Source organism: Muscardinus avellanarius (genome assembly GCF_963383645.1).
Source record: "Muscardinus avellanarius genome assembly, chromosome: 12".
Classification (NCBI taxonomy): Eukaryota; Metazoa; Chordata; class Mammalia; order Rodentia; family Gliridae; genus Muscardinus; species Muscardinus avellanarius.
Window position 1 is genome coordinate 78,013,283 of NC_137798.1, and position 25,949 is coordinate 78,039,231.

The following is a 25,949-nucleotide window of genomic DNA, read 5'->3' on the forward strand; positions in this document are numbered from 1 at the left end:
TGGCCAGAACTCAGATGCTGTGATAAGCATTCCAGCTGCAGCAATCACAAATGGTCCTCATTCCTATCACTAACTTAGGTTAAGCCATTAACTGCCCCTCATTCCTATCACTAACTTAGGTTAAGCCATTAACTCCGGTAAGGTAGCTCAGTTTAAGGTAACTCTGTTTACCCTTGAGATCCTGCCTAGAGACAGAGAAGATAAAACTTTGTGTGTGACTTCGAAGCAATTTAGTTGATGAACAACTTAGTTGCCCAAATACAATAGAGCCAAGGAAAAAGATTGTTGACTTTTACGCCCAGTATGAGCATTCCCGGAGACAGAGAGACTGGCCGCATGGTTAGGAATGAATATGACAAAATAAAGGACAGACATTCTAAATATATATGTATGAAGGAAAGGAAATACCATAAGAGTAAGAAAAGCATTTTTGCATGGAGAAGAGCTTATCATAAGAACGTCCCAACTGGGAAAGAAAGGAATTAGAAGGCTAGAAGCAGGTTGCAGAGGGTTTGTGACAGGGAAATGGATTATTAAAGATGAATAGGCTTTTAATAGTCTCATTGTCTAAAGAAGAGTGTTTAGCAGTTAAGGAAATACATCTGACAATTAAATCCAAGAACTTTGTGGTATTGTTTGTGGTATTTTGTCTGCCAAACTGTGTTGTGAGTTTGCTTAAGCTTTCAGATTTAGAAGGTAAGATGCCAACACCTGAAGAAACCCTATCACATTCACCTGAATCACCACATCTCCCCACACTTGCTATATGAACTGAGCCCAAAAGATGGAAAGTTCCAAGAAAGTTAAAGAAGATTCCCCGAGAAGCCTCCAAGCCTTGGGCGTGCCTGTTTCTTCTGGGAGGTCGCCCTTTGGAACTGCTTATCTGCAAGACCTGGGAAAGAATCCGGAGTTAATCTCTCGAAGGCCAACAGCCAGCTGAAGGACTAGTTTTATTACCTTTGTTTACATGTCATTCATTATTATTTCACAGTGATTGCATTCACTCCCTTTTCTCTTATTATTAACTTTACTGGTGAAGGGTATAAATTTTGGGGGGTTTTTGTAATAAAGTGTCATTGGCTCAAGAAGCCTTTGTCCATGTCAGATTCTTTCTAGAGAGCGCCGTCACTAGGAACTCTTAGTTCCTAGAAGGGAAAGAATCGCTGCAGAGAAGAGGCTGCAGTACTTCACTCTAATCCTTCCCCATCTTTGCTGAGGTTTTCGACTGCGAGTGGACTCGCGCCCCAATTAGACTGAGCTGGTCTGCGACATGGGAGTATAGCCCAGAGGTAGAAAGCCTCTGGGTTCCACCCCTAGTACCACACAATAAATAAATAAACTAATTAAATAAAAACAACTGGACAATATTCACAATCAAATAAAATCTTTGGGTATGAATCCTCATGGATAGAATGACTCCTGCCATTTCTAACTCCTTTACTTGTTTTCCTCTTCATCCTACTCTTTGAGCCATGCATAATTAACCTGATTAGGTCGCAAATCAAAAAACTCACTAAGGGCTCTGTAAATAAGTTTCTTCTCTTGCAAACTAAAGGCCAATACATCCTCCTCCCAAATGCACAGGACCTCTAAAGACCCTTGCAGTGCCTGCAACACAGCTTCTAGCCCTTGCCAACTCCCCACCCCTGAAAGTTTTTAGTTGGCTGATGCATATAATCACAGATGCAGGTGTTGCCTCCTGGTTCCAGTTGGCTGGTGCATACAAAAGCAAACACATGTGTCACTCAGTTTCCAACACAGGTGTCACCCAGTTCCAAGAACTTCAATACGAAAAAGAAAAAGAAAAAAAAAGATACAACAACCTAAATGCCCGGAAAGCCTCAAACTCCTTGCTCTCCCCCACCCTCAAGAAATAGCCCCGTAAAAAGTTTCAACCTGCCAACATTAGGTGTGCACTTCATTGGCCCTACTTTTGAGCCAGTGAACCTTGCCTGGGAGTGCAGAATAAAGTGCCTCTTGCTTTTTACTTGGCCTGCTTAACTCATTCCCTGCGTCGCAACTTTACACAAATAAAATACACTTGAATTATCTCACAGAACCATTACAAAAGTCAGTAGAGCTACAGGGCATGATTAGTGGGAGTGGGACATGAGAGCATTTGGAACTAAGTTTGTTGGGGAAAACTCTTAAAGTTGGTCTTATTGGGAGCAGAGGCAGACACAGCTTATACTTCAAGCTTCCCTAATAAAAAGGATGAGATTATGAATGTAAAACCAGGTATGAAAACAAAGCAAAAAACCTCAGCCTGGTGCAGTGGCACAGGCCTGTAATCCCAGTACTTGGAAGGTTGAGATAGGAGGAGGATAGGCTCACGGTCAGCCTCAGCAACTTAGTGAGACCCTCAGTAACTTAGTGAGACTCTGTTTAAAACAAACAAACAAAAAACCCCCAAACAACAAAAACTCCACCTTTTTCTGGGCGTGATGGCGCATGCTTGTAATCCCCATGCTTGGGAGGCTGAGACAGAAGGATCACACAGGTTTGAAGCCAGCCTCAGCTACTTAGTTAGGCTCTCAGCAACTTAGTGAGACCCTGTTTCCAAATAAAATATAAAAGTAGTGAGGAGATAGAAAGGAAATAGGCAGATAGGGAAGAGGCCTCAGTAGAAAAAAACTAATTTCCTGAGGGGCGAGGTGCCAAGGTTCAGAGATAAGAAGGATCAAAGCTTCACAAAACCATTTGGTTACTAATCAACATACCCAGGAGCCATCACTGGAGCAAGTCTGGCACTCCTACTGAAAGGAGACTCTCCAAAGGACATGCAAATTCTGAGAGCTGCTTCCCAGAATTCCCAGGATCCCAAACTCACCACAACTAACAGAGGACATGCAGACATTGGCCAAAAGCTCAGACCAGCCACCAAATTGGGTTTTGCCCTCTCGGGGACCTCCTCCCCTTTGGGGAGCTTTTCTCTCTCTCGCAGGTCACATTAGCCTTGAGAGAAGGTGGAGTGCAATTGATGGCCATGTGGCCCAGGCTACTCTCGGGTAGTGACCTGAAGGCCTCTGCTGGACATCAAGGCTGACCAGGCCCTCAAGGGGTGACCTGCACCTCTTTTCTGGAAGGTCACGTGGACCCTGGGAGAAAGCAGCTTGTAATTGAAGGCATTCGGCTTGGGCTACTCTCAAGTATTGTCCTGAAGGCAGCTGCTGGACCCCAGAGTTCCAACAGCCCCTTTGGGGTGTTCAGCCACCTTTCCCCATTCCCTGCTGCTTCCAATAAACCATTTATTCCCCTTCCTGCGGTCTGCGGGTGTCATTCTTGGCTCACCGTAGACAAGAAACCGGTAAGGAAACACCGAGTTTCTTCTCAAGAAACTCTGTTTCATCTTTGATGAAACTCCGGGTTTCTTCTCAAGAACCCCCCCCCCCCCGCTTCATCTTGGCGACCACGAAGGGACTAGAAATTAAAAATCTATGGAAGGGTGAGTGATTGCGTGAATCTCTTGGTTTCCTAGTGTTTTTCTGCAGGATGTTTTCTGTAGCTGCCCTAACTTCAGTGATATTCAGTCTGAACGGAGATTAACTAGTTGTGCCTTTACTCGATCTTAGCGGAGAGGACTTGTACTTTTGGAAGGAAAATGTAGCTCACAGATAATATCAGAAATCCCTCTCCAAAGAAATAGAAAAAGGGAAAGATCAGTAACCTAAAATGTGCTTTAACATCGGGCTTACTTTAGAAGGAACAAAGTTTTAAAGCTGGGGATGCAAAATGTAGCAGACTCTCGCCAGGGTTCCCTCCAGATTCCTCTCCTCATCTAACAAAGGTTCCAGGCTTATTCAGCTATGGCGGAAACGGGCTAAATTTCTCTTGGGAATTTAGGGCCCACAGGCAGGCACTAGGGGTACATGCACCACGGCATGTGCCGACAGTCATCAGGGTGCTGAGTCCAGCTTGCTGACATCCTGCCATGGATGCACTGAGTGTCTAATGGTGGTGATGGATGCCAGTTCCAGCCATGCTGGTAGAGCATGGATAGATTCCGGTAGGCTAAAGCATCATCGTTTATGGTCATGCATGAAACGATATGTGAGCTCAGAGGATGCTCTGGGATTTTGCGATGGAGGAAAAAATTATGGAACGCCGTTTGTTTTCCCCCCCTGTCTTTCAGATGGGAAAACGCCCATCTTCAAAGCTCACCAGCACCCCCAGTAAATTGCGTACGGAGCAACTGGGGATCCTTATCCCCCGACACTGAAGAAGAAACATTTGGCATTCTTCTTCATCCGTGCCTGGCCTCTATCACTTGGGAGATGGTGAAAGCTGGCCCCCTGGGGGAAGTACAGTTATGATTTTAGATGCCTTTTGCAGGCGAAAGGTTAAATGGGCCAAACTGCCTTATGTACAACTATTTCTGGCTTTAAAGAAAGATTATCAGCATGTAAATACACTGGTTGGAACAACTCAAACGCCAGTAGCACCCCCAGAAACTCCAGAAAAGGAGAAAAATATAGCCAATGTTTCTTCAGCACCACCCTGTCCACCCTACTCAGGGTCCCTAGATCAGAAAAAAGCTGATACAGGAAAATTTTCAGATGATCCAGATATATTGGGAAGTTTCAGGAACTTACTCAGACCTTTGATCTTTCCTGGAGGGATGTGAGATTAATAATGAATCAGACTCTCACAACTAGTGAGAGGAGGGCAATTTTAGATGCTGCTCAAAATTGTTAAAGGTTTAAATTTATTAAAAATTGTTTATGTTTGCCGGGCGTGGTGGCGCACACTTGTAATCCCCATGCTTGGGAGGCAGAGACAGGAGGATCGCGCAGGTTCAAAGCCAGCCGCGCTGGTTTAGAAGACCCTGTTTCCAAAAATAAAATAGGTCTGGGAGTGTAGCCCGGAGATAGACGGGCTTACAGGAACCCCAGTACCACCAAAAAAAAAAAAAAATTGTTTATGTTTGACTTAAACAGAAATTTCAAATACAGAGATATAGTCCTACAAGATATAGAGGCTTTGAACTAAAATTCCTTTATGTAATTGGCAATTAATGTTGAACTAATGCAGCTTGTTTTTATCCTTAGCCTAAACTGTTATAACAATTTATATGAAAGTTTTTCTAAGTGCATGTGTTTGTGTTTTAACACTTGGTGTTAACTAGACTAAGGGTTAGTTTGTCTGACCAAGGTCAATATTTAAATATTATAACTCTAGCTTGACGGCTCAGAGACAAAGAAAAAGATTTTATTGTTTGGCTTACGTATGAAGGCATACTCTTGCTGCTGACTCAATCCCCAACAGCTTTTTGTTCTTAAAGGAAAACTTTGTTAAATGTTTGTTAAATGAACAACAACAAAAAAAAAAAAGTAAGAAAACACCTTAGTTTGTGTGGCTTAAATTGCTGAAGGTTTAAGTTTGTTAAAAATTTCAAAGTTGTCACTAAAAGATTAACATACTTTGGTTTCTTCAGGCTAAGACAACTACCGTCATATTGTCTTCCTGGTAATAGATGTTTAAATTGTAATGTCATTCTAAAGATTTGTTTTGTTAAAATGATGGTTTAATCCACTGGCTGGTTATTAAAAGAGATAAGTTAGTGGGTAGATGTAAGTAAACAAATTATGTCTATACCTGTGACCATAAATATATCTATATCTAAAAACTAAATGTGTTATGTATCTAGAGTCATCTAAATGTGCTAAAAGATTTCAGAAATCAAAAGTTGAAGGTTAAAGGTATATAAGTTTTATATTTATATGTGAACTGACCAATAAGATTTTTGTCTTTTAATTCAGAGATTTAGCCTTAAGAACTGGTTTACATCTGTTTGTCCTGATTGAGTAAATGTCTTATTGTATAAGAAAAATACAGTCAATGGTCAGGTAACACATTTTCATTGTTAATGTTGTTCTCTAAAATTATATCTAAAAGATAAAACTATCTGATTTTTGTCAATACTGTTAGCTCACATAGACTTATAGTTACCAGTGTAGTCCAGTATAAAATTGGGTCAATGGACTACCAGAGCAAGGCCAGAGTAAGAATGGGTCAATGTGCAGAAAACCCTTATAGATATATGAATGTAATTCAACACCTGGCTATTTGGTTTGATCTAACAAAATGAGATACATATCCTATTGTGTCTCTAGGATGAAGGCTCCCATTAATCAGCTTTAAGTTTGACTTTTGGGATGTCTCAACAACAGAAATAAGGAGACAAATGTAGACACAGGGACAAGCCCGTTTAATAGCCCTGCATTGGGTAATAAGTCTTTGCCCCCTCAGAGATACCAATGGCTTCTTATAGAGAGAGGGAAGAAGCTAAAGGCCTTGTACCTGCTGGTATGGCAAAGGTGCCTGGGTGTTGTGTTGAAGACTGCCCAAAGAGTCTGTCTGCATCTGGGCTGTGCCACCTCTAAAAAGCATGCTGCCCTCACCTCTGAAGGGAAATGAGGTCATCTGCTCCCTTTTTGGCTGCCCTCAAAGACTGAGGACTAAGGATGCCCAAGGCTTGGCAAAGCCCCCTCTGATCAGCCCTCTGACCAGCTGGAGAAAGCCTGGGTAGCTCTTGAGGTGATAGACAAAATATTTATTTTTTAATAAAGGGCTTAGTCCTCTGCTCGCTTTGTCTCTCCTATTTTGTATCTGGGGTTGACAGCATCCCAAAGCCAAAGAAATTTGTAATGTCTTACAAATTCTCTCCTACCCAGAGACCAAGGAGGATCTGAAACAATAGACCCATCACTCAGTCCCCAGTATCTCCCCCCTACATCAGGAAGAAATAATAAGTCTTCATGGGGAATACAATGCTTTAAAATGCTCTTAACTACATAAGGTTTAAGGTAACTCCTAAGTCTTTTAAATGGTTTTTTAATTACTGGTATATGAACAACATTAAATGAGATGCTTTTTGGGGGTTTGCTTATATGTAACAACAAAAGACAGATGTAGAGAGTTTATATGTTGGTGAATACAGAGAAAGGAAATTTTGTGAGACTGAGAAAGCAAGTTATAAAGTGTTGGTGCAATGTTTGTTTGTAAGTTTTATCCTAAGATTGTCTCAAATGGGAAAGAAAGGACCAGGATAGAAAAATCAAGAGGGTTAAAGCAAGTTGCAGAGTGTTTGTGGTAAGTTGCAGTGCTGTGGTATGTTTGTTTGCATATGTATAGAAGATGGATTATTAACAGGATGGAGGTTTCTAATAAGCCTACCGCTTGTATATTCCCAAAAGAAAAGTACTAGAATTCAGCAACAAGGGTGCACTATGATACAGTTTTTAAGATATATGGTCAAATAAGATATCCATTTTCTTTAATAATACTCCTTTTGCAAAATTAAGATTTTCTGCTGGTTTAGGAGCAGGACTGGCCCTAAATGCAACCTCAGTGACTAATTTAACTACCTCAGTGACTTAAGTGGCCAATGACACTGGATTAAATTTTAGAAAGATGCAAAGATTCTTAGACTCATTGGCAGACATGGTTTTAGATCACAGACTAGCGCTCGATTATTTGTTAGGTGACCAAGGAGGAGTTTGTGCTATTGCTAATACTTCCTGTAACATATATGTAACTCCTCAGGAAGAGTAGAAACTAGAACTGAGGACATTCTAAGGCAAGCTAAATGGCTACAAGAGCAAGCTGCAAAATCTCTGTCACCACAAATATGGGAACAGATCCAAAATATGTTTCCATCCATTACCTCATGGCTGCTGCCCTTTTTGGGCCCTTTTAATCATGTTAATTGTCATTCTCATCTTTGGTCCATGTCTTCTTAACATGCTAACCAAGTTCATCTCTTCTCATTTAGAAAAATTCAAGCTACAAATGGTCCTTCAAATGGAGCCTCACATGAATTTCCAGGCCCCAGTCTACCATGGCTGCCTTGATTACCCACCTCCAATGGGGTCCTAACTGCTGCTGCCCCACAACGCCCCCTTACAGCAGGAAGTTGCTAAGAACAGTAGTCACCCTGTTTCCCTACCGGCAGTTAGGGTTCCCTATTCGGAAGGGGGGATTGAGGAGATAGAAAGGAAATAGGCAGATAGGGAAGAGGCCTCAGTAGAAAAAAACTAATTTCCTGAGAGACGAGGTGCCAAGGTTCAGAGATAAGAAGGACCAAAGCTTCACAAAACCATTTAGTTACTAATCAACATACCCAGGAGCCATCACTGGAGCAAGTCTGGCACTCCTACTGAAAGGAGACTCTCCAAAGGACATGCAAATTCTGAGAGCTGCTTCCCAGAATTCCCAGGATCCCAAACTCACCACAACCAACAGAGGACACGCAGACATTGGCCAAAAGCTCAGACCAGCCACTAAATTGGGGTTTTGCCCTCTCAGGGACCTCCTCCCCTTTGGGGAGCTTTTCTCTCTTTCGCAGGTCACGTTAGCCTTGAGAGAAGGTGGAGTGCAATTGATGGCCATGTGGCCCAGGCTACTCTCAGGTAGTGACCTGAAGGCCTCTGCTGGACATCAAGGCTGACCAGGGCCCCAAGGGGTGACCTGCACCTCTTTTCTGGCAGATCGCGTGGACCCTGGGAGAAAGCAGCTTGTAATTGAAGGCATTCAGCTTGGGCTACTCTTAAGTATTGTCTTGAAGGCAGCTGCTGGACCCCAGAGTTCTGACAGCTGTAGACAAGATCCCGGTAAGGAAACACCGAGTTTCTTTTCAAGAAACTCCGTTTCATCTTTGACGAAACTCCGGGTTTCTTCTCAAGAAACCCCCCGCTTTATCTTGGGGGCTCAGAAGAAACCCCCATTTCAGTAGGTCTGAGAGTATAGCCCAAAGGTAAAAAGCCTCTGGATTCTATACTCAGTACCACCAAAACAAAACAAAAATAACCTCCACCTTTTTTGGAATAGCTCATGAAAAAGTGGAAAAAGCTTATGAAGTTGGAATAGCTTATGAAAAATTGGAATCCAGGATAATGGGAGATAACATTTGCCTAAAAGAGCAAAATGAGAGCCCAGGATAATAATTCTTACATCATTTTACTGTTTTTATACCCATATTGATGAGGTAGAATAGAAGAGATAAAAATTTAAGTAGAAAGGAGACAGATTGGGAAGGAAAAAAATATGGTTCTAAAATCTGAACTCTTTAGTTTCATTTAACAGAGCTTGGCTATTCTTAAAAACAAACAAACAAACAAAAAGCCAGGTGTGGTGGTGTACACTTGTTATCCTAGTACTTGAGAGGCTGAGACAGAAGGATAGCAGGTTTGTGGCCAGCCTCAGCAACTTGTGAGGCCCCCTGCAACTTAGTGAGACTCTGTTTCAAATAAAGAATAAAATAAAGCCGGGTGTGGTAGTGCACGCTTCTAATCCCAGCATTTGGGAGGCTAAAACCAGTCCAGTTCGTGGACAGCCTCAGCTACTTAGTGATGCCCTCTGCAACTTAGTAAGACCCGGTTTCAAAATAAAGAAAAAAAAAATAGGGTAAGGGGTATAACTTGGAGGTCGAATGCCCCTGGGTTCCATCCTCAGACCTGCAAAAAAAAAAAAAAAAAAAAAAAAAAAAAGAAGAAGAAGAAAAGAAAACAAACAACACCAATTAAAAAGAAGAATAAAATAGAGGTAGGAGTGTAGCTGGAAGGTAGAATGCCCCTCGGTTCCATCCCCAGTACTACAAAAAATAAAAATAAATAAATAAATAAATAAATAAGCCAGGCCCATACTTTAAAATCATATAGGATAGGCTCAGGAAATTTCTGAGGCAATTAAATCTGAGAGAACTTCACCTTTTGTCAAAGTTCTCTTTGCCTCCAGGAAATTCCCAGAAAAAGTTATACTTTTTGTTAAAGAGCCCTGCACCCAGGCTTCATGCCTTTGCTCCTTGGAATTCTCTCTCTCTTTTTTTTTTTTTTTTTTTTTCAGTACTGGGGATTGAACCCAGTGGTATTGGCTGCACCCCCAGACCTATTTTTTTATTTTGAAACAGGATCTCACTGAGTTGCAAAGGGCCTTACTAAGTAGCTGAAGCTGTCTGCAAATCCCGCTCCTCCTGTCTCAGCCTCCCAAATGCTGGAATTACAAGGTGTGCCACAATGAGCCAGGCCCTGGGATTCTTATTTAAAAGAAATTCCCACCTTTTGTTGCCCTAAAGCTTCAAAGAAGGAGCCTGCCATCCCATGTACCCCTGGCCACCCTCTCTAGTGGGTCCTATAACAAAGGGTAGATCTGAGACAGCTCTTGGCCACTCTCCTTGCAGCTACTCTCATGCTCTTTGAAATGGCCCACGCTTCCCCTGAATGTGTCTTTGCTTTTCTTAAACCAAACCTCTACCTTTGTCTCTGACTGAAAAGCTTTTTACCATGGAAGCAAAACACGCACAGAAGTTTCCGCGCTGACCCCTGACAGTATGGAATGCAGCTCAGAGATCATAGAGCTAGTAAGGTGCCAACACCCTTGGATATGGGGCTGATGTGGGGGATAAACATATATTTATAAAATACAAGCAAAATATGTGGTGCGCATTTTGAAAGAAAAAGTCTGGGATTAGTAACAAGTGTGAATTATTTAACGAAATGATAAAACGGATTCCAGCCTGCATTTCTCGTAGCCATTAGGAGTTTGAATAGTGAGGCCTTTGCTAGGTGCAAGGTTTGTTTAAGAGCCGGCTGTGTGCAGGACTCTCTTCAGGCCCCAAGACGCTGAAGAAGCACAAGTAGAAAGCTGTTCCCCAGCACAAAGTGATTTTCCGCGGGGCCGCTTTAAGACGGTCTTGGAGTAACACTTTTTGTCTCCTGGAGCGGCGGGCTCTGCCCTCAGCTCGGGGCGCCGGCTCCGCCCGCTCTCTGTGGCGCTGCCTCCCCTGCCTCTCCTCGGGTCGGCGTCCGCCGGGCCTGGGGCTCCGGGCCGAGCTCCGAATCAGGCACAATATGACGGCCTCATCTCTGGCTGCCCTGCGAGCTGGCGGGCCGTGCCAGTGGCGTCTGAAGAGCCGGGCGAGGCTGTCGGAGCCTCCGCTGCTCCGACCGGGCGGCTGGAAGCCTTGGGAGGCGGCGCGGCCAAAGGCGACGCTGAGCCTGGAGCCCGCCGGCCGCGGCTGCTGGGACGAGCCGCTGCGCATCGCCGCGCGCGGCCTGGCGCCCGGGCAGCCGCTCACGCTGCGCGCGTGCCTGCGCGACGAGAAGGGCGCGCGCTTCCGGGCCCACGCGCGCTACCGCGCCGACGCCCGCGGCGAGCTGGACCTGGCGCGCGCGCCCGCGCTGGGCGGCAGCTTCGCGGGCCTGGAGCCCATGGGGCTGCTCTGGGCCCTGGAGCCCGACAGGCCGTTCTGGCGCCTGCTGAAGCGGGACGTGCGCACGCCCTTCGTCGTGCGGCTGGAGCTGCTGGACGGCCACGAGCCCGACGCCGGGCGGCTGCTGGCCAGCGCGGGGCTGGAGCGCCACTTCATGGCGCCCGGCGTGCGGCGGCTGCCGGTGCGCGCGGGCCGGGTGCGGGCCACGCTCTTCCTGCCGCCAGGTGAGCCGCGCCGCCCTCTGCCCCAGAGGCCTTTTACATTCAAGCTCAGCCCGGCCTTTTGTTTTTGTTTTTGTTTAACAGGGTTTGCTAGGTGGCTGAGAGGCTCACTAAATTGTTTTGGCTGTGCTCAAACCTGCCATCCCTTGGACCCCATACCATGCAGCCTTCTGTTCCCCTGACCCCCAACATTGCTTCAGTAGGCTGCAAGTGAGGCTGAGATCTGCATCTTAAGACATCTGCATCTTAACAAGCTCTCAGGGGTTCTTAGACACATTCTGTGTATAGAAACCACACCCCCAAAGGGTATCAGTGGGGGTGTAAAGAAAGCTTGGTTGTGGGGGAACTGGATCAGGGACCTGCTTGTTTCATATACTTCCTCTGCTTTCTCCCCTCCAAAAAATTCAATTCCTTCTACACCCCCCCCCCCTTTTAACTTTCTCACTTTTTTTTTTTTTTTTTTTTTTTTTGGTACTGGGGATTTGGAGATTGAACACAGGGGCATTCTGCCTCCGAGATACAACCCTAACCTAATTTTTTATTAATTTATTTGAAACAGGATCTCACTAAGTTGCAGAGGGTCTAAGTAGCTGAGGCTAGCCACGGACCTGCAATCCTCCTGTCTCAGTCTCCCAAGTACTGGGATTACAAGTGTGTACCACCATGCCCAGCTTACTTTTTATTATTTATTTTGAAACAGGGTCTAAGTTGTGGAGTGCCTTACTAAGTAGCTGAGGCTGGCCGCAAACCTGCGACCTTCTTGTCTCAGCTTCCCAGGTACTGGAATCACAATTGTGCACCACCATGCCTGGCTGCATATTGGCTTGTCAGTCTCTGTATAGTCACTTGTCAGAATGCACTGGAGACTCATTGTGATGGCTCTGTGCATCAGTCCTTCTCGTTCCTTCATAGTGTTCCAGCTCATGGATGTAGCACAGTTTGTATTCAGTCACCAGTTGAAGGACATTTGTTTTCAATCTGTGGAGATTATGAATAAAGATGCCACAAACACTTGCATCCAGTTTTGATAAGAACACAAGTTTTCATTTCACTTGGGTAAAGCCCTGGGCGTAGGATTGCTCAATCAAATGGTAAGTTTACATTGGACTTTATAAGAAACTGCCAATTGTTTTCTCCATTGACTCCATCATTTTACATTAAAACTGCATTATTTCACGGTTCAAGTTGCTGTGTACTGGCAGTTGGTACTCTCCAGTTTTGGGGATGGTGGAAAGCAATATTTTTGTTGCTCTTACTGTTCATTGGTAATTTAAGGGAAGATAGGAGTAGTGCTGATATCAAACCCAGGGTGTCAGGCATGCTAGGCAGGTGCTCTACCACCAGCTTTTGTGGGGGTGGATATTGGCGACTGAACCCAGGGACATTCTTCCTCCAAGCTACAACCCCAGCCCTATTTTATTTTGAAAAGGGTCTTGCTAGGTTGCTGAAAGTCTCACTAAGTTGCTGGCTGTCTTCAAACCTGTGATCCTCCTGTCTCAGCCTCCCAAGTACTGGGATTAAATCATGCACCAGCACACGTGGCTCCCATAAAGTATTTTAATCTCAAACAAAATACATGCTTTCTGTGAAAATTTGTGGGGCTTTGGGTGTCAGAGGAAATGTGGACTTGGCCTAGGCTACTCTCTGGATTGTTTGAAGGACCTCTGGTCTTCAAACAATTTGGTTGACATTAGTAATATTGGTCTTCACCAAGTAGGCATTACATGGCTTTTGACACCACTGCAAAGACTTCCAGGAATACTTTAGTTTTGTGTTTTGTTTTGTTTCTACCCAAGAACCTGGACCCTATCCTGGGATTGTGGACATTTTTGGACTTGGAGGTGGCCTTATGGAGTATCGAGCCAGTATGCTGGCTGGAAAGGGTTTTGCTGTGATGGCTCTGGCTTATTACAACTTTGAAGATCTCCCCAAGGGCATAGAGACCTTGCACCTGGAGTACTTTGAAGAAGCTGTGAACTTCCTGCTCAGTCACCCTGAGGTGAGATCCTCTAAGTTTTATGGGCTGCCTGTTGGTCTGTTCATGTCTGTTTTTGGTTTCACTCAGTTAGTGCTTTCATGAGAGCCCCTCCCCCAACACCCACTGCCTTTTATAGTCACTTCTCTCAGATTCTTCTATGCAATTTTCTTTCTTTTTTATTTTTGAGGGATGGAGCACTGAGAATTGAATCTAAGGCCATTCTCCCTCCAAGCTATACCCCCAACCCTTAAAAAATTTTTTTTGTTTTGTTTTGTAACAGGGTGTCGCTAGTTTTCTCAGAGTCTTGATAGGTGGCTGAGGTTGGTCTCCAACCTGCAATCTTTCTGTCAAAGACTCCCAAGTGCTAGGATTACAGGCATGTGCCACCATACCTGGCTACTTCAATGTTGGTCTACATTACTATAGTAACATATTTCCTATTCTTAAATATGTAGCTAGTTGATGTTCTGGAATTCTGAATTTGAGTATGTTATGAGTCTTTGAGTCCAGTGACCCTCACTCTCCTGGGGCCCCTGTGAGAACAGAGTGTTAACCTGAAAGAAGAAACTTGACAGCCAATGCCTGGGAACCAGGAATGTTCTGAGGCTTCTAGATTCAGTGTAGTAGATGGAATTCTCAATTCCATCCAATGTGGATGGAAGCATTGGAGCTCATCTTTAGCATTCTCATGGCTCTATTCCAGTAAATCTGAACACACAACTTAGAAGAAGGAAGATTTAGCCAGGCGTGGAGGCGCATGCTTGTAATCTCAGCATTTGGGAGGCTGAGACCGGAGGATCATGGTTCGCGGACAGCCTCAGCTACTAAGTGAGGCCCTCCACAACTCAGTGAGACCCTGTTTCAAAATAAAGAATAAAAAATTGGGCAAGGTGTATAACTCAGAGGTCAAATGCCTCTGGGTTCCATCCCAGACCCCCAACAAAAGAAGAAGGAGGAGGAGGAGGAGGAGGAGGAGGAGGAAGAAGAGGAAGAGGAAGAGGAGGAAGATTTATTTGCTCACGGATCCCGTGGAGATTTGGGGTTTGATCCATGTGAGGCCAGGACCACCAATCTCAGGGATGGCAGCGGGAAGCAGAGAGGGAGGTCATACAGGCTCTGCTCCTCACATCATGGAGGCTGGAGGCAGAGAGAAGGAGCAAGCAGTGGGATTCAGAGACACAGCACCATCCCCAAGGCCACACCCCAGGGACCTACCTTCTCTGGCCACAGCACACTAGCCCAGGTTACTACCCACATCCACCCACTGAAGTGGATTTATCTACTGATGAGATTGCAACCCTCATGACCCTCATTATATCAATCCTGACCTTAATATATGAGCTCTTCAGGAGGAAATCTATAAGAAAAAGTTTCATTTGAAATTTGACTTTTCTGATTTCTAATTCTATGACCTTGGTAACTCTGTTTCCTTCTTTGGAAACCTGGAATAATTAATATATTTAATTCCTAGCACTTTAGTGAGAAATTTTGGTTAAACCTTCTGTAATAATGTCTATTAGAGAAGCCACAAGGGGGAAAAAAAATCACTGCTATGAGAAGTCCACCAAATAGCCATTTGTTTATGGTAGAGGATGCTGGGATCCAGGACTGGAACAGTCCTTATGGACAGCGCAGCTCCAACCACCCTGGAGGGCTTGAGCTGGGAATGGAAGACAAGAAGAGAGCAACTACAGACAGCAGGTCCTCAGATTTTGCTGTGAAAGGGGGAAGAGAGTGAGGGCAGTAGCTAGAGCGGATGTGGGGGTTGTGGATGAATGGATGAAGTGCTAGAGCAGGAAGGAACCCAGGGGCCTGAGCCAGGAGAGACGCACAGAGGAGGAGAGGGCAGGAAGTGGCTGCAGGAGGGCGTCCCACGCACAGTGGAGGCTGGCTTTGAGCGGCTTGAGCTCAGCCAGAGAGCGTGATTCACAGGGTAGAAGGTAGGTTTTGCCATGAGAAAATGAGAATGTCCTACCAGATAGCTTCTGTTTTCTCAGTAAAGAGAGAAGACATGCTCTTCCGTTTTCTTCTGTCCCTTTCTCAGGTAAAGGGTCCAGGAGTTGGGCTGCTTGGGAATTCCAAAGGAGGAGAACTCTGCCTCTCCATGGCCTCTTTCCTGAAGGGCATCACAGCTGCCGTCATAATCAACGGCTCAGTGGGCAATGTCGGGGGAACATTATGCTACAAGGACGAGATGCTGCCCCCCCTGAGTGTCAGGAGCGATCGATTCAAGGTGACCAAAGATGGCATCGTGGACATGGTGGACGTCCTGGGCAGCCCTTTGGAGGAGCAGAAGAGCTTCATTCCAGTGGAAAGGTCTGACACCGCCTTCCTGTTCCTTGTAGGTCAGGATGACCACAACTGGAAGAGCGAGTTCTATGCTCACGAGGCCTCGAAGCGCTTACAGGCCCACGGGAAGGAAAAGCCCCAGATCATCTGCTACCCGGCAGCGGGGCACTATATTGAGCCCCCTTACTTCCCCTTGTGCCGGGTCTCCATGCACTTCCTTGTGGGACGCCCTGTGATCTTTGGAGGGGAGCCCAGGGCTCATGCGATGGCCCAAGTGGATGCATGGAGGCAACTCCAGACTTTCTTCCACAAACACTTGGGTGGCAAGAGTTAGAAGGGCTCCCCTGACAGTATAACCAACTATCTGAAGGGTCAGAGAATAACATTCAAATATATCCTAAGACATCAGTTAAGATTAGTTCATCTGTGCATATTATTATAAATTAAGTTTTAAGGCCAGGTGTGGTGGTGCACGCTTGTTATCCCAGCACTTGGGAGGCTGAGACAGGAGGATCACACAAGTTCAAAGCCAGCCTCAGCTACTTAGTGAGGCTCTCAGCAACTTAGTGAGACCCTGTTTCCAGATAAAGTATAAAATAGGTCTGAGAGTATAGCCAGGAGGTAGAAAAGTCCCTGGGTTCCACCCTCAGTGCCACACACACACACACAAAAAAAAAAAGACTGGGGGTGTAGTCACAGGTAGAATGCCCCTGTGTTCAATATCCAGTACTTCAGAAAGAAAGAAAGAAAGAAAGAAAGAAAGAAAGAAAGAAAGAAAGAAAGAAAGTAAAGTCCAATTAAAAAATAAAAAATATAAGTTAAGTTTTATTCTTTTCTCTGTAAATAACATTACTATTAAAGCTGAGTTGGTGGTGCATGTCTATGATCCTCATACTTGGGTGGATGAGAGGAGGATACAGATTTGAGGGCAGTCTCAACAATATCATGAGACTCTCAGCAACCTAGTGAGACCCTGTTTCAAAATAAAAAGGGCTGGGGTCTAACTTGGAGGCAGAATGCCTCAGTGCTCAATTACCAGTACAAAAAATGCATATATAATAATAATATATATATTATGTTAAAATAATAAAAATGTTAAAATACATAATAATAACATATATGTTATATTATTTGTGTTATATAATTATGTTATTTATGTTAAAATGGTGCCTATTCAGCCAGGCATGGCGATTCACACCTGTAATCCTAGTACTTTAAGGTACTGAGACAGGAGGATCACAGTTTCAAAGCCAGCCTCAGCAACTTAGAGATTGTCATTATCAGCGACTTAGTGAGGCTATCAGCAACTTAATGAGACCCTGTTTCAAAATAAAAAACAGCCGGGTGTGGTGGAGCACACTTGTAATCCCAGCATTCAGGAGGCTGAGACTAGAAGATCGCGGTTCACGGACAGCATCAGCTACTTAGTGAGGCCCTCTGCAACTTAGTGAGACCCTGTTTCAAAATAAAGAATAAAAAATAGGCCAGGGGGTGTAGCTTGGAGGTTGAATCCCCCTGGGTTCCATCCCCAGACCCGCAAAAAAAATTAAATAAAAAAATAGGGGGCTGGGGGGCTTATCTCAGTGATAGAATGCACTTGAGTTCAATCCCCAGTACCACACACACACACACACACACACACACAAATTGTGCCTATTAAAAAATTATATTAGGAATGAAAATGTAATCATAAATATAAATACTTTTGTTGAATTAAAAAGTGGACCATTGCTGAGAGTGGTGGCACATGCTTGTAATCCCAGCATTTGGGAAGCTGAGACAGGAAGATCTCCGTTCAGTTTGAGTACAGCCTCAGCTATTTAGTGAGGCCCTTCGCAACTCAGTGAGACCCTGTTTCAAAATAAAGAATAAAATAGGGCTGGGGGTATAGCTCAGAGGTAGAATGCCCTGGGTTTCATCCCCAGTACCTAAAAAAAAAAAATTTAAAAAGTGGACCATTATAAATCATGTGTAGTGGTACACACTTGTAATCCAAGTACTTAGGAGGCTGAGACAGGAAGATCACAGGTTTATGGCTAGCCTCTGTAACTTAGCAAGGCCTTCTGCAACTTAGTGAGACTCTTTCAGAATAAAATACGGCTGGAGTGTAGTTCAGTGGTACAGTGGCCCTGGGCTCAATTCCCCCCACACCCACACACATTGGACCATTATAGATGAAGGTATTGTTTCCTTCGATTTGGGGCTAGTGTCCTTTCTATCATCTTCCTTCCTAGAAGTGACCATTGGGATATTTTGCTTTTTAGATGTTATGATTTAACATGCTTATATGTAACAATAAAAAAAGCTTTTGTTGCTGGGTGTGGTGGCACATGCTTGTGATTCCAGTACTTGGGAGGCTGACACAAGAGGATCACAAGTTCAAGACTAGCCTCAGCAATTTAGAGTGATTCTCAGCTAACTAGCGAAACCCAGTGTCTTCTTGTTGATGTTTTCCTTTTGATTTTGGTGCTGGGGATTGAATCCAGGGGCATTCTACCTCCTAGCTACACCTCCAGCCCTATTTTATTTTTTTTGAAACAGGGTCTCGTTAAGTTGCTTACAGCCTCACTAAGTTGCTGAGGCTTGAGGTAGGATAGGAGAAATAAAATATTAGGTAGAAACAAGATGAACGGGGAAGAAAAAGGAATATATAGAGTACAGAAGTCCTCTGAAGCCAGGCATGGTGGTGCTGAAAGGCCAGGACCCCGAGGGGGAGACCCTCACTCAAGTCTCGGGATAGGCGACGCCCAAGAATCCACACAAGAGACTTTCCTTGATGCAAGTGCAGGAGGTTTATTAAAGGGCCAGTGCACTGGGGCCACCTCCTAACTCATGCAGGAGCAGAGGAGAGCGATCCCCAGCAACTAAGGCAGCCAGTATTTAAAGGAAAAAACCACAAAGTAGGGGGAGATTACATGCGTCAATGGAAAATTACAGATCTGTTTCCAAAGTATATTTGCAGGTCAAAAATTGATCAATGCTAGGTGGGCCCAGTTTGTGGTCAGCCAGTTCCTGGAACAGGCCGACCTGGGGGGTCATCATTTCTTAAGGGTGTCCTTTTCTTAAACTTAAGGTTTTGCAAGCCTTCATTTCTTAAGTTGCACCAGAAATTTTACAAGCCTGTACTTTAAAATGAGGAACAGTAAAATTTCTCAAGCCTGGCACTTTTCAAACTGTAGCAGGGAATAAGGAACCATTTTCTTTTCTTTTCTTTTTTTAAATGGAGCCTTTCAGTGCACGCTTGTAATCCCAGCATTTGGGAGGCTGAGACAGTAGGATCATGGTTCACAGACAGCTTCAGCTACTTAGGTCCTCTGCAATTTAGTGAGACCCTGTTTCAAATTAAGAATAAAAAATAGGACAAGGGGTGTAGCTTGGAGGTAGAATGCCCCTAGGTTCCATCCCCAGACCCACAAAAACGTCCTCTGAAATAATTGACCCAATGCCAATTAAGGTAGAAAAGAGGAAATTACACCAGAGGGTGAAGTTAGGATAATTTCTAAAAAAATCTTCGGCCTGGAGCTCTATGTGAGCTCTCATTTTATAGATTTGAGACAAAGAGCAGAAGCAGGCAGGCGGGCTTACAGAAGCTGAAACGTGATAGTTAGTTATTATAGGGCTACTCAAGAAAATTGAATAAGAAGAAGGCAAGGGGGAAAATTCCTGAGCAGGCTACTGACCTACATGGCCAGATGTGACCTTCACAGACATCTGTCTACAGGTGATTGCCTGGATACATGGCTCTCTGCAGGCTGCTTATCTGTAAGTTCTGCAAGTATATTCTTTTTTTTTTTTTTTTTTTTTTTGCAGTACTGAGGATGGAACCCAGGGGCATTCTACCTCCAAGTGATACCCCTAGCCCTATTTTTCATTCTTTATTTTGAAACAGGGTCTCACTGAGTTGCAGAGGACCTCACTAAGTAGCTGAGGCTTGCTGTGAACCTGTGATCTTCCCGTCTCAGCCTCCCAAATGCTGGGATTACAAGCGTGGGCCACCATGCCCAGCTTTTAGGTACATTCTTTTACAAGTACCAGGGGAGGGGTAATTCTTGGCTTTTCATTTTAGTAACTCTTACTATTTTACCACAACATATATAATATGTATATAGATTAACTCATATATGTATGTATACAATATATATTAACTTGTATATATGTATATATCTTAACTCATCCTGGGATTATAAAATTGCACACCATGCCCGGCAGGGAAAATGTATTTTTAAAATCTAAAAACTTAGCCGGGCATGGTGGCGCACGCTTGTAATCCCTGCGCTTGGGAGGCAGAAACAGGAGGATCGCGCAGGTTCGAAGCCAGCCGCGCGCGTTGGCTTAGGAGACCCTGTTTCCAAATTTTAAAAAAATATAAAAATAGGTCTGGGAGTGTAGCCCGGAGGTAGAAGGGCTTCCAAGAATCACAGTACCACCAAAATAAATAAATAAAATAAAATCTAAAAACTTCAGCTGGGCATGGTGGTGCACGATTGTAATTCTAGTACTTGAGAGGCTGAGATGAGGATCGCAGGTTTAAGGAGAGCCTCAGTAACCTAATGAGACCCTGTTTCCAAAATAAGAAATAAAATCAGTCTGTGGTAGATTATTAAATGCTACTAAAATTGAATGCCGAAATTTACCATTTCCTGGTACTCAAAAAGATTGTAACTACAGATAAGTGGCTTGCAAAGGGCCATGGATTCAGGCAACCACCTGTAGGAAAGGACACCTAAGTCACGTAGGTCAGTAGCCTGCTCTGGAATCTCCCCCTCTTGCCCTCCCTGTACCCACCTTCCTTGAGTGGCTCTGCAATCACTAGCTGTTGCCTTTCAGCCTCTGTAGGCTGCCTGCCTGCTTCTGTTCTTTGTAACAAGTCTATAAAATGAGCTAGGGGCTAGGGGTTTTTCAGGAGCTACCCAGACTTTAGTCCATTGGTATGATAAACTTCCTCTTTTCCACCCTAAATGGTGTTGGGTTGATTGTTCCAGAGAATTTCTGCAACATCTCTGGAGGCCCCAGCGAGATCTCCTCGCCAAAATCCCCATTCGTCAGGGGCTGTGGCTCCTGGACTCCACAGCCCACCCAGGGCCCCCGGAACTGGGAAATGCGTACCCCTGATGGTATTCTGGGGTCCTCTTCCAGTAGGCTCAGGAGGACCACAGTGTCCTGAACTAGAAGACTTGGATGGAAGAAGATGAGGTTAGGCAAACATCTGGACAAGGGTAATTAGTGGAAATCAGCGCAAGAAGGTGCAAGACTGATCACTCCACCAGAGATTGCTTCCAAAGCCTTGATGTGTATTCCAAGGTGGAACTGGTCTGTCTGGAGCCTCGATGTGTATGGCGAAGCAGCCTTGAGGTGTATTGCAAGGAGCGATTGGCCTCCACCGAGAGAAGACAGAGTAGGAATAATGGGAATGCAAAAGTTCTGAATGAATGGTGAGTGAGTGTGAGTGACTGGAATGGTCTCATGGCCTGGTGGCCATGGGATCTGATTGGGCCCTAACTGAAATTCTGCTAGAAGTCATTTCACCTTAGTGGGCACTCACTCTTCCATAATAGAAGGGTGACCAGGCGTGGGGTTTATACACATGACCCTATGATAAAACTTCTTTAAGTCTTCAAACTCAGGAGGCCGGCCAGGCAAGCAGCTGCTTGAGGGAGAGACTTGTTCTCTTCACCCCCACCCTATGCACCACATGGGGATAGGCACAAATAAACTCTCTGTAATTTTAGGAGACCCCCTTCCTCCAGATGGTCTTGGGTTTGACACACTCCTGAAGCCAAACTCCCACAATTCTCCAAGATATGCTGGAAAATTTTAAGCTGGGCTTTTCTGGCAACTATAGAGTAAAGCTAAAACCTTCTAAGATTCTGTGTGAGGTTGACTGGCCCTCGTTCCATGTTGACTGGCCACTGTATGGGACTTTGGACTTGGCCCTAGTCCTTAGGATCTGAGAAATTTGCATGGGAGTGCTGGGCCACCCTAATCAGTTCCTGTATATCAACTCCTGATATCTTCTGGCCCTAACCCTCCTGAGTGACTTTGCTACTATATACCAGGCTTCTCTCTGCCTCAAGCTATCCTAGTCACAAGGAGCACTGAACCTGAACACCCCACACCAGTGCCTGTGCCAGCCGCTACAGAAGAGGTTGAGCTCCCTCCTTACCAACCACAGATACCAGAGGCCCATGCCAGCGGCCACATGAACAACCATCACTACTGCCCTCCAACCAACCAACAGGAGCACCTCTGGTCTCCATCCTAGACATTTCAATCGCACTAGCCGCATCCAGTCCAACACCATACCCCTGGGCTCAAAGAACAAATAGCCACTTTGGACTGCTCCCCAACATCTGGTCAACTAAAATCCAGGGAAAAGCCCATGCTACTGTGTCTGCTACAGGAGATACCAGGCCTTCCCCTCCTACATGAGGATGGTAATATGTCACCAGACCAGCAACCCTTGTCTCTTAACCCTTCACCACTGCTGATCTCCTGAATTGGCAGCAGCACAACCCTCCTTATTTCAAAAAGCTGCAAGCCATGATAGATTTGCTAATTTCCATCATGGAGACCCACAGACCAACTTGGGATGACTGCTGCTGACTCCTAGCAACTCTCTTTGACTCAGAGGAGAGATGCCAAGTCCTCCAGGCAACATGGGCGTGGCTCATCACACAAGCTGAAAGACACACAGACAACACCATGCCTGACACTCAACTGAATTGGGACCCAAATACAAGAGGGAGCTCAAGCTCTAAACCAAATAAGGAGAGTCATCTTTGGGGAGACCATATCAGAGGCATGGAAAGCCACCAACTTGGCATGAGTGCGTGACATGATCTAGAGAGGGCTAGAGCCCCCTAGCCACCTCTATGACAGACTCTGTGATATCTATCAGAGATACAGCCCGTTCAACCCAGAGGCTCCTGAAAATCAGTCCCTGGTGAACACTGCCTTCATTATTCAGTCAGCCTATGATGTGAGATGCAAACTACAACACCTGGAAGAGTTTTCAGGAAAAAAACACAAGTGAAGCTGGGCATGGTGGCATACACTGTAATCCCAGTACTTGGGAGGCTGAGACAGGAGGATCACAGGCTCATGGCCAGCCTCGGCTACTTAGTGAGGCCTTCCACAACTTAGACACTGTTTCAAAATTAATAATAAAAAAATAGGACTGTGGGGATAGCTCGGAGGTAGAATGCCCCTGGATTCAATCCCTAGTTCTGCAAAAAACAAAGAAACAAAAAACATAAGTGAACTTATCGAGACTGCTTCCAAAGTGGTTGCAAACTGGGAGGCCACTGCTAAAAAGGAGGGAGATCAAGAGAGACAAGAAAAGGCACAAATTTTTATGGTTGCCATGAGAGAGGCTATGGATCCATGTGAGCCCTGAACATACAAAGCAAGGAAGCAGGCAATGGCTGGACGGGACCAATGTGCAAAAAAAGGAAGCCAGGCATGGTGGCACATGCTTGTAATCCCAACATTTGGGAGGCTGAGACAGGATTGCGGTTCACGAATAGCCTCAGCTACTTAGTGAGGCCCTTTGCAACTCAATGAAACTCCGCTTCAAAATAAAAAATAAAAAAATAGGACTGTATAGTAGCTCAGAGGAAGAATGCCCTGAGTTCCATTCCTGGTACTGAAAATAAAAAATAAACAATAAAAAATTTAAAAAAGGGACAGTGGCAGAATGAGCACCCTGAGTGAGGAAAAGAAACAGACATGCCACAATAAAGGCCCCAAAGAAAAGATGTACATAAACCTGCTGTAGTCGTAGCCTCTAACTATAAAGGAGAGCCCCAAGCCAGGCATGGTGGGGCACGCTTGTGATCCCAGTATTCAGGAGGCTGAGACAGGAGGATCGCAGTTCAAAGACAGCCTCAGCTACTTAGTGAGGCCCTTTGCAACTCAGTGAGACCCTGATTCAAAATAAAGAATAAAAAAATAGGACCAGGGGTATGGCTCGGAGGCAAAATACCCCTGGGTTCCATCCCCAGTACTGAAAAAAAAAAAAGGGCCCCCAGATGCAGATCTCCAACACTGAAGTTCCTAACTGGGGCTCTGAGTCTGACTGAGGGTGACCAGGCTCTCCTTCAATAGTTCCCCAAGAGACCCTGGTCAAAATTGATCTCAGGGGCCAAACCATGGACTTCAGTCTAGATACTGAGGTGGCTATTTCTACTGTGCCCACCCCGACAGGGAGACTCACAAAGGACTCAGTCACCGTCACTGGAGAAATGGAGTCTACTAAGAAATACTGGTTTTGCAAGCCTCGAGATTGCATGGTAGGAGGCCACCAAGTCTGTCACTGATCTGCTGGTCATGGTCTGCACCTTTTCAGGCTGGGTGGAAGCTTTCCCCACCCACTCAGAAAGGGCCCAAGAAGTATCCAAGGCCCTAGTCAAAGAAGTCATCCCATGTTTCGAGGCCCCTGTGATCATCAGGTCAGACAATGGCCCAGCCTTTGTCCAGTCATTTGCCAGGTATCCAAGGCAGTGGGGCTAACCTGGAACTTCATACCAGGTACCAGCCTAAGTCCTTGGGTGGAGCTGAAAGGATGGACAAAACTCTAAAAATGGCAATGGCTGGACACACTGCCAAGAGACAGGCCTTCCCTGCCCAGAGATTCTACTACTTGTATTGTTTAGAGTGCACCGCACTCCCCACAAGTGCAGGTACTCCCCCTTTGAAATTCTGTTTGGGCATTCTCCCCCGTTACTCCCAAGGAACTCAGGAAACCTCTGAAATTCATCTCCAGAGGTGTGTGTGTGTGTGTGTGTGTGTGTGTGTGTGTGTGTGTTACTGGGGATTAAACTCAGGGGCATTCTACCTCCAAGCTATACCCCTAGCCCTATTTTATTTTTTATTTTGAAACAGGGTCTTATTAAATTATAAAGTGCCTCACAAATTGCTAGGGCTGGCTGGGAACCTGCAATCCTCCTATCTCAGCCTCCCATGTACTGGGATTGCAAGTGTGTGCCACCATGCCCAGATGCAGAGTATTTTTGTTTTGTTTTGTTTTTGTTTTTTGGCAGTACTGGGGCTGGAACCTAGGGGCATTCTACCTCAGAGCTATATCCCCAGCCCTACTTATTATTTAATTTGAAACAGGGTCTCACTGAGTTGCAAAGGGCCTTACTAAGTAGTAGCTGAGGTTGTCTGTGAACCACGATCTTCCTGTCTCAGCCTCCCAAATGCTGGGATTACAAACTTTTGCTACCACACCTAGCTCCAGAGATTTTTAAAAGCCCTAGTTAGCTGGGCGTGGTGGCGCACGTTTGTAATCCCCATGCTTGGGAGGCAGAGACAGGAGGATCGCGCAGGTTTGAAGCCAGCTGCGCGCACTGGCTTAGGAGATCCTGTTTCCAAATAAAAATGTAAAAATAGGTCTGGGAGTGTAGCCCGGAGGTAGAAGAGTTTCCAGGAACCCCAGTACCACCAAAATAAATAAATAAATAAGAGCCCTAGTTAACACTGCCAAAGAGATTGTTGAACATTTAAACCTGCCTCCTTCCCCAATGGTTCAAGACTCTATACATTCTTGGAGTCCAGGAGACTGGGTTTGGGTCAACGTCCCAGTGTGGGGAAGCCTAGATCCTAGGTGGGAGGGACCATACCAAGTTATTCTTACTCTTCCCTCAGCCCTTAAAGATGCAGGTGTCAAATTGTGGTTCCACCATTCCCATGTGAGGACGGCTTCTATCCCAGAACAGATCTGGTCAGTGATTGTAGCATGGCTTGGAGAATTGTGCAGGTTTGGCTTGGGGAGTGTCTCAAAACCCATGACCATCTGGAGAAAGGAGGTCTCTTAACAATATGGAGAGTTTATTTGTGTCTATCCCTGTGTGGTACATAGGGTGAGAGTGAAGAGAACAAGTCTCTCCCTCAAGTAGATACCTACCTGGCCGGCCTCCTGAGTTTGGAGACTTAAGGAAGTTTTATCATAGGGTCATGCATCTAAACCCCATACCTGGTCACCCCTCTATTATGGAAGAGTGAGTGCCCACTAAGGTGAAATGACTTCTAATTGCAGAATTGCAATTAGGGCCTGGCTGTAGATATCTACACCCCCCTATGGCTAAAGATTTCTTTTTTTTTTTTTTTTTCAGACTGGGGATGGAATCCAGGGGCATTCTACCTCTGAGCTGCACCCCCAGCCCCATTTTTTATTCTTTATTTTGAAACAGAGTCTCACTGAGTTGCAAGGAGCCTCACTAAGTAGTAGCTGAGGCTGTCTGTGAACCAC

General features: G+C 45.2%; 1 protein-coding gene across 1 annotated transcript; it reads left to right on the top strand.

Annotated features, from left to right (window-relative positions):
• Positions 1-10,847: 10,847 nt before the first annotated feature.
• LOC308270834 (acyl-coenzyme A thioesterase 1-like) lies at positions 10,848-16,031 on the top strand (the record flags this gene model as incomplete). The annotated part of the gene is made up of 3 exons (XM_080706982.1): positions 10,848-11,433; positions 13,227-13,429; positions 15,453-16,031. The coding sequence occupies 3 exons, from the start codon at positions 10,848-10,850 to the stop codon at positions 16,029-16,031; spliced, it is 1,368 nt and encodes a 455-aa protein (XP_080563108.1).
• Positions 16,032-25,949: the final 9,918 nt, after the last annotated feature.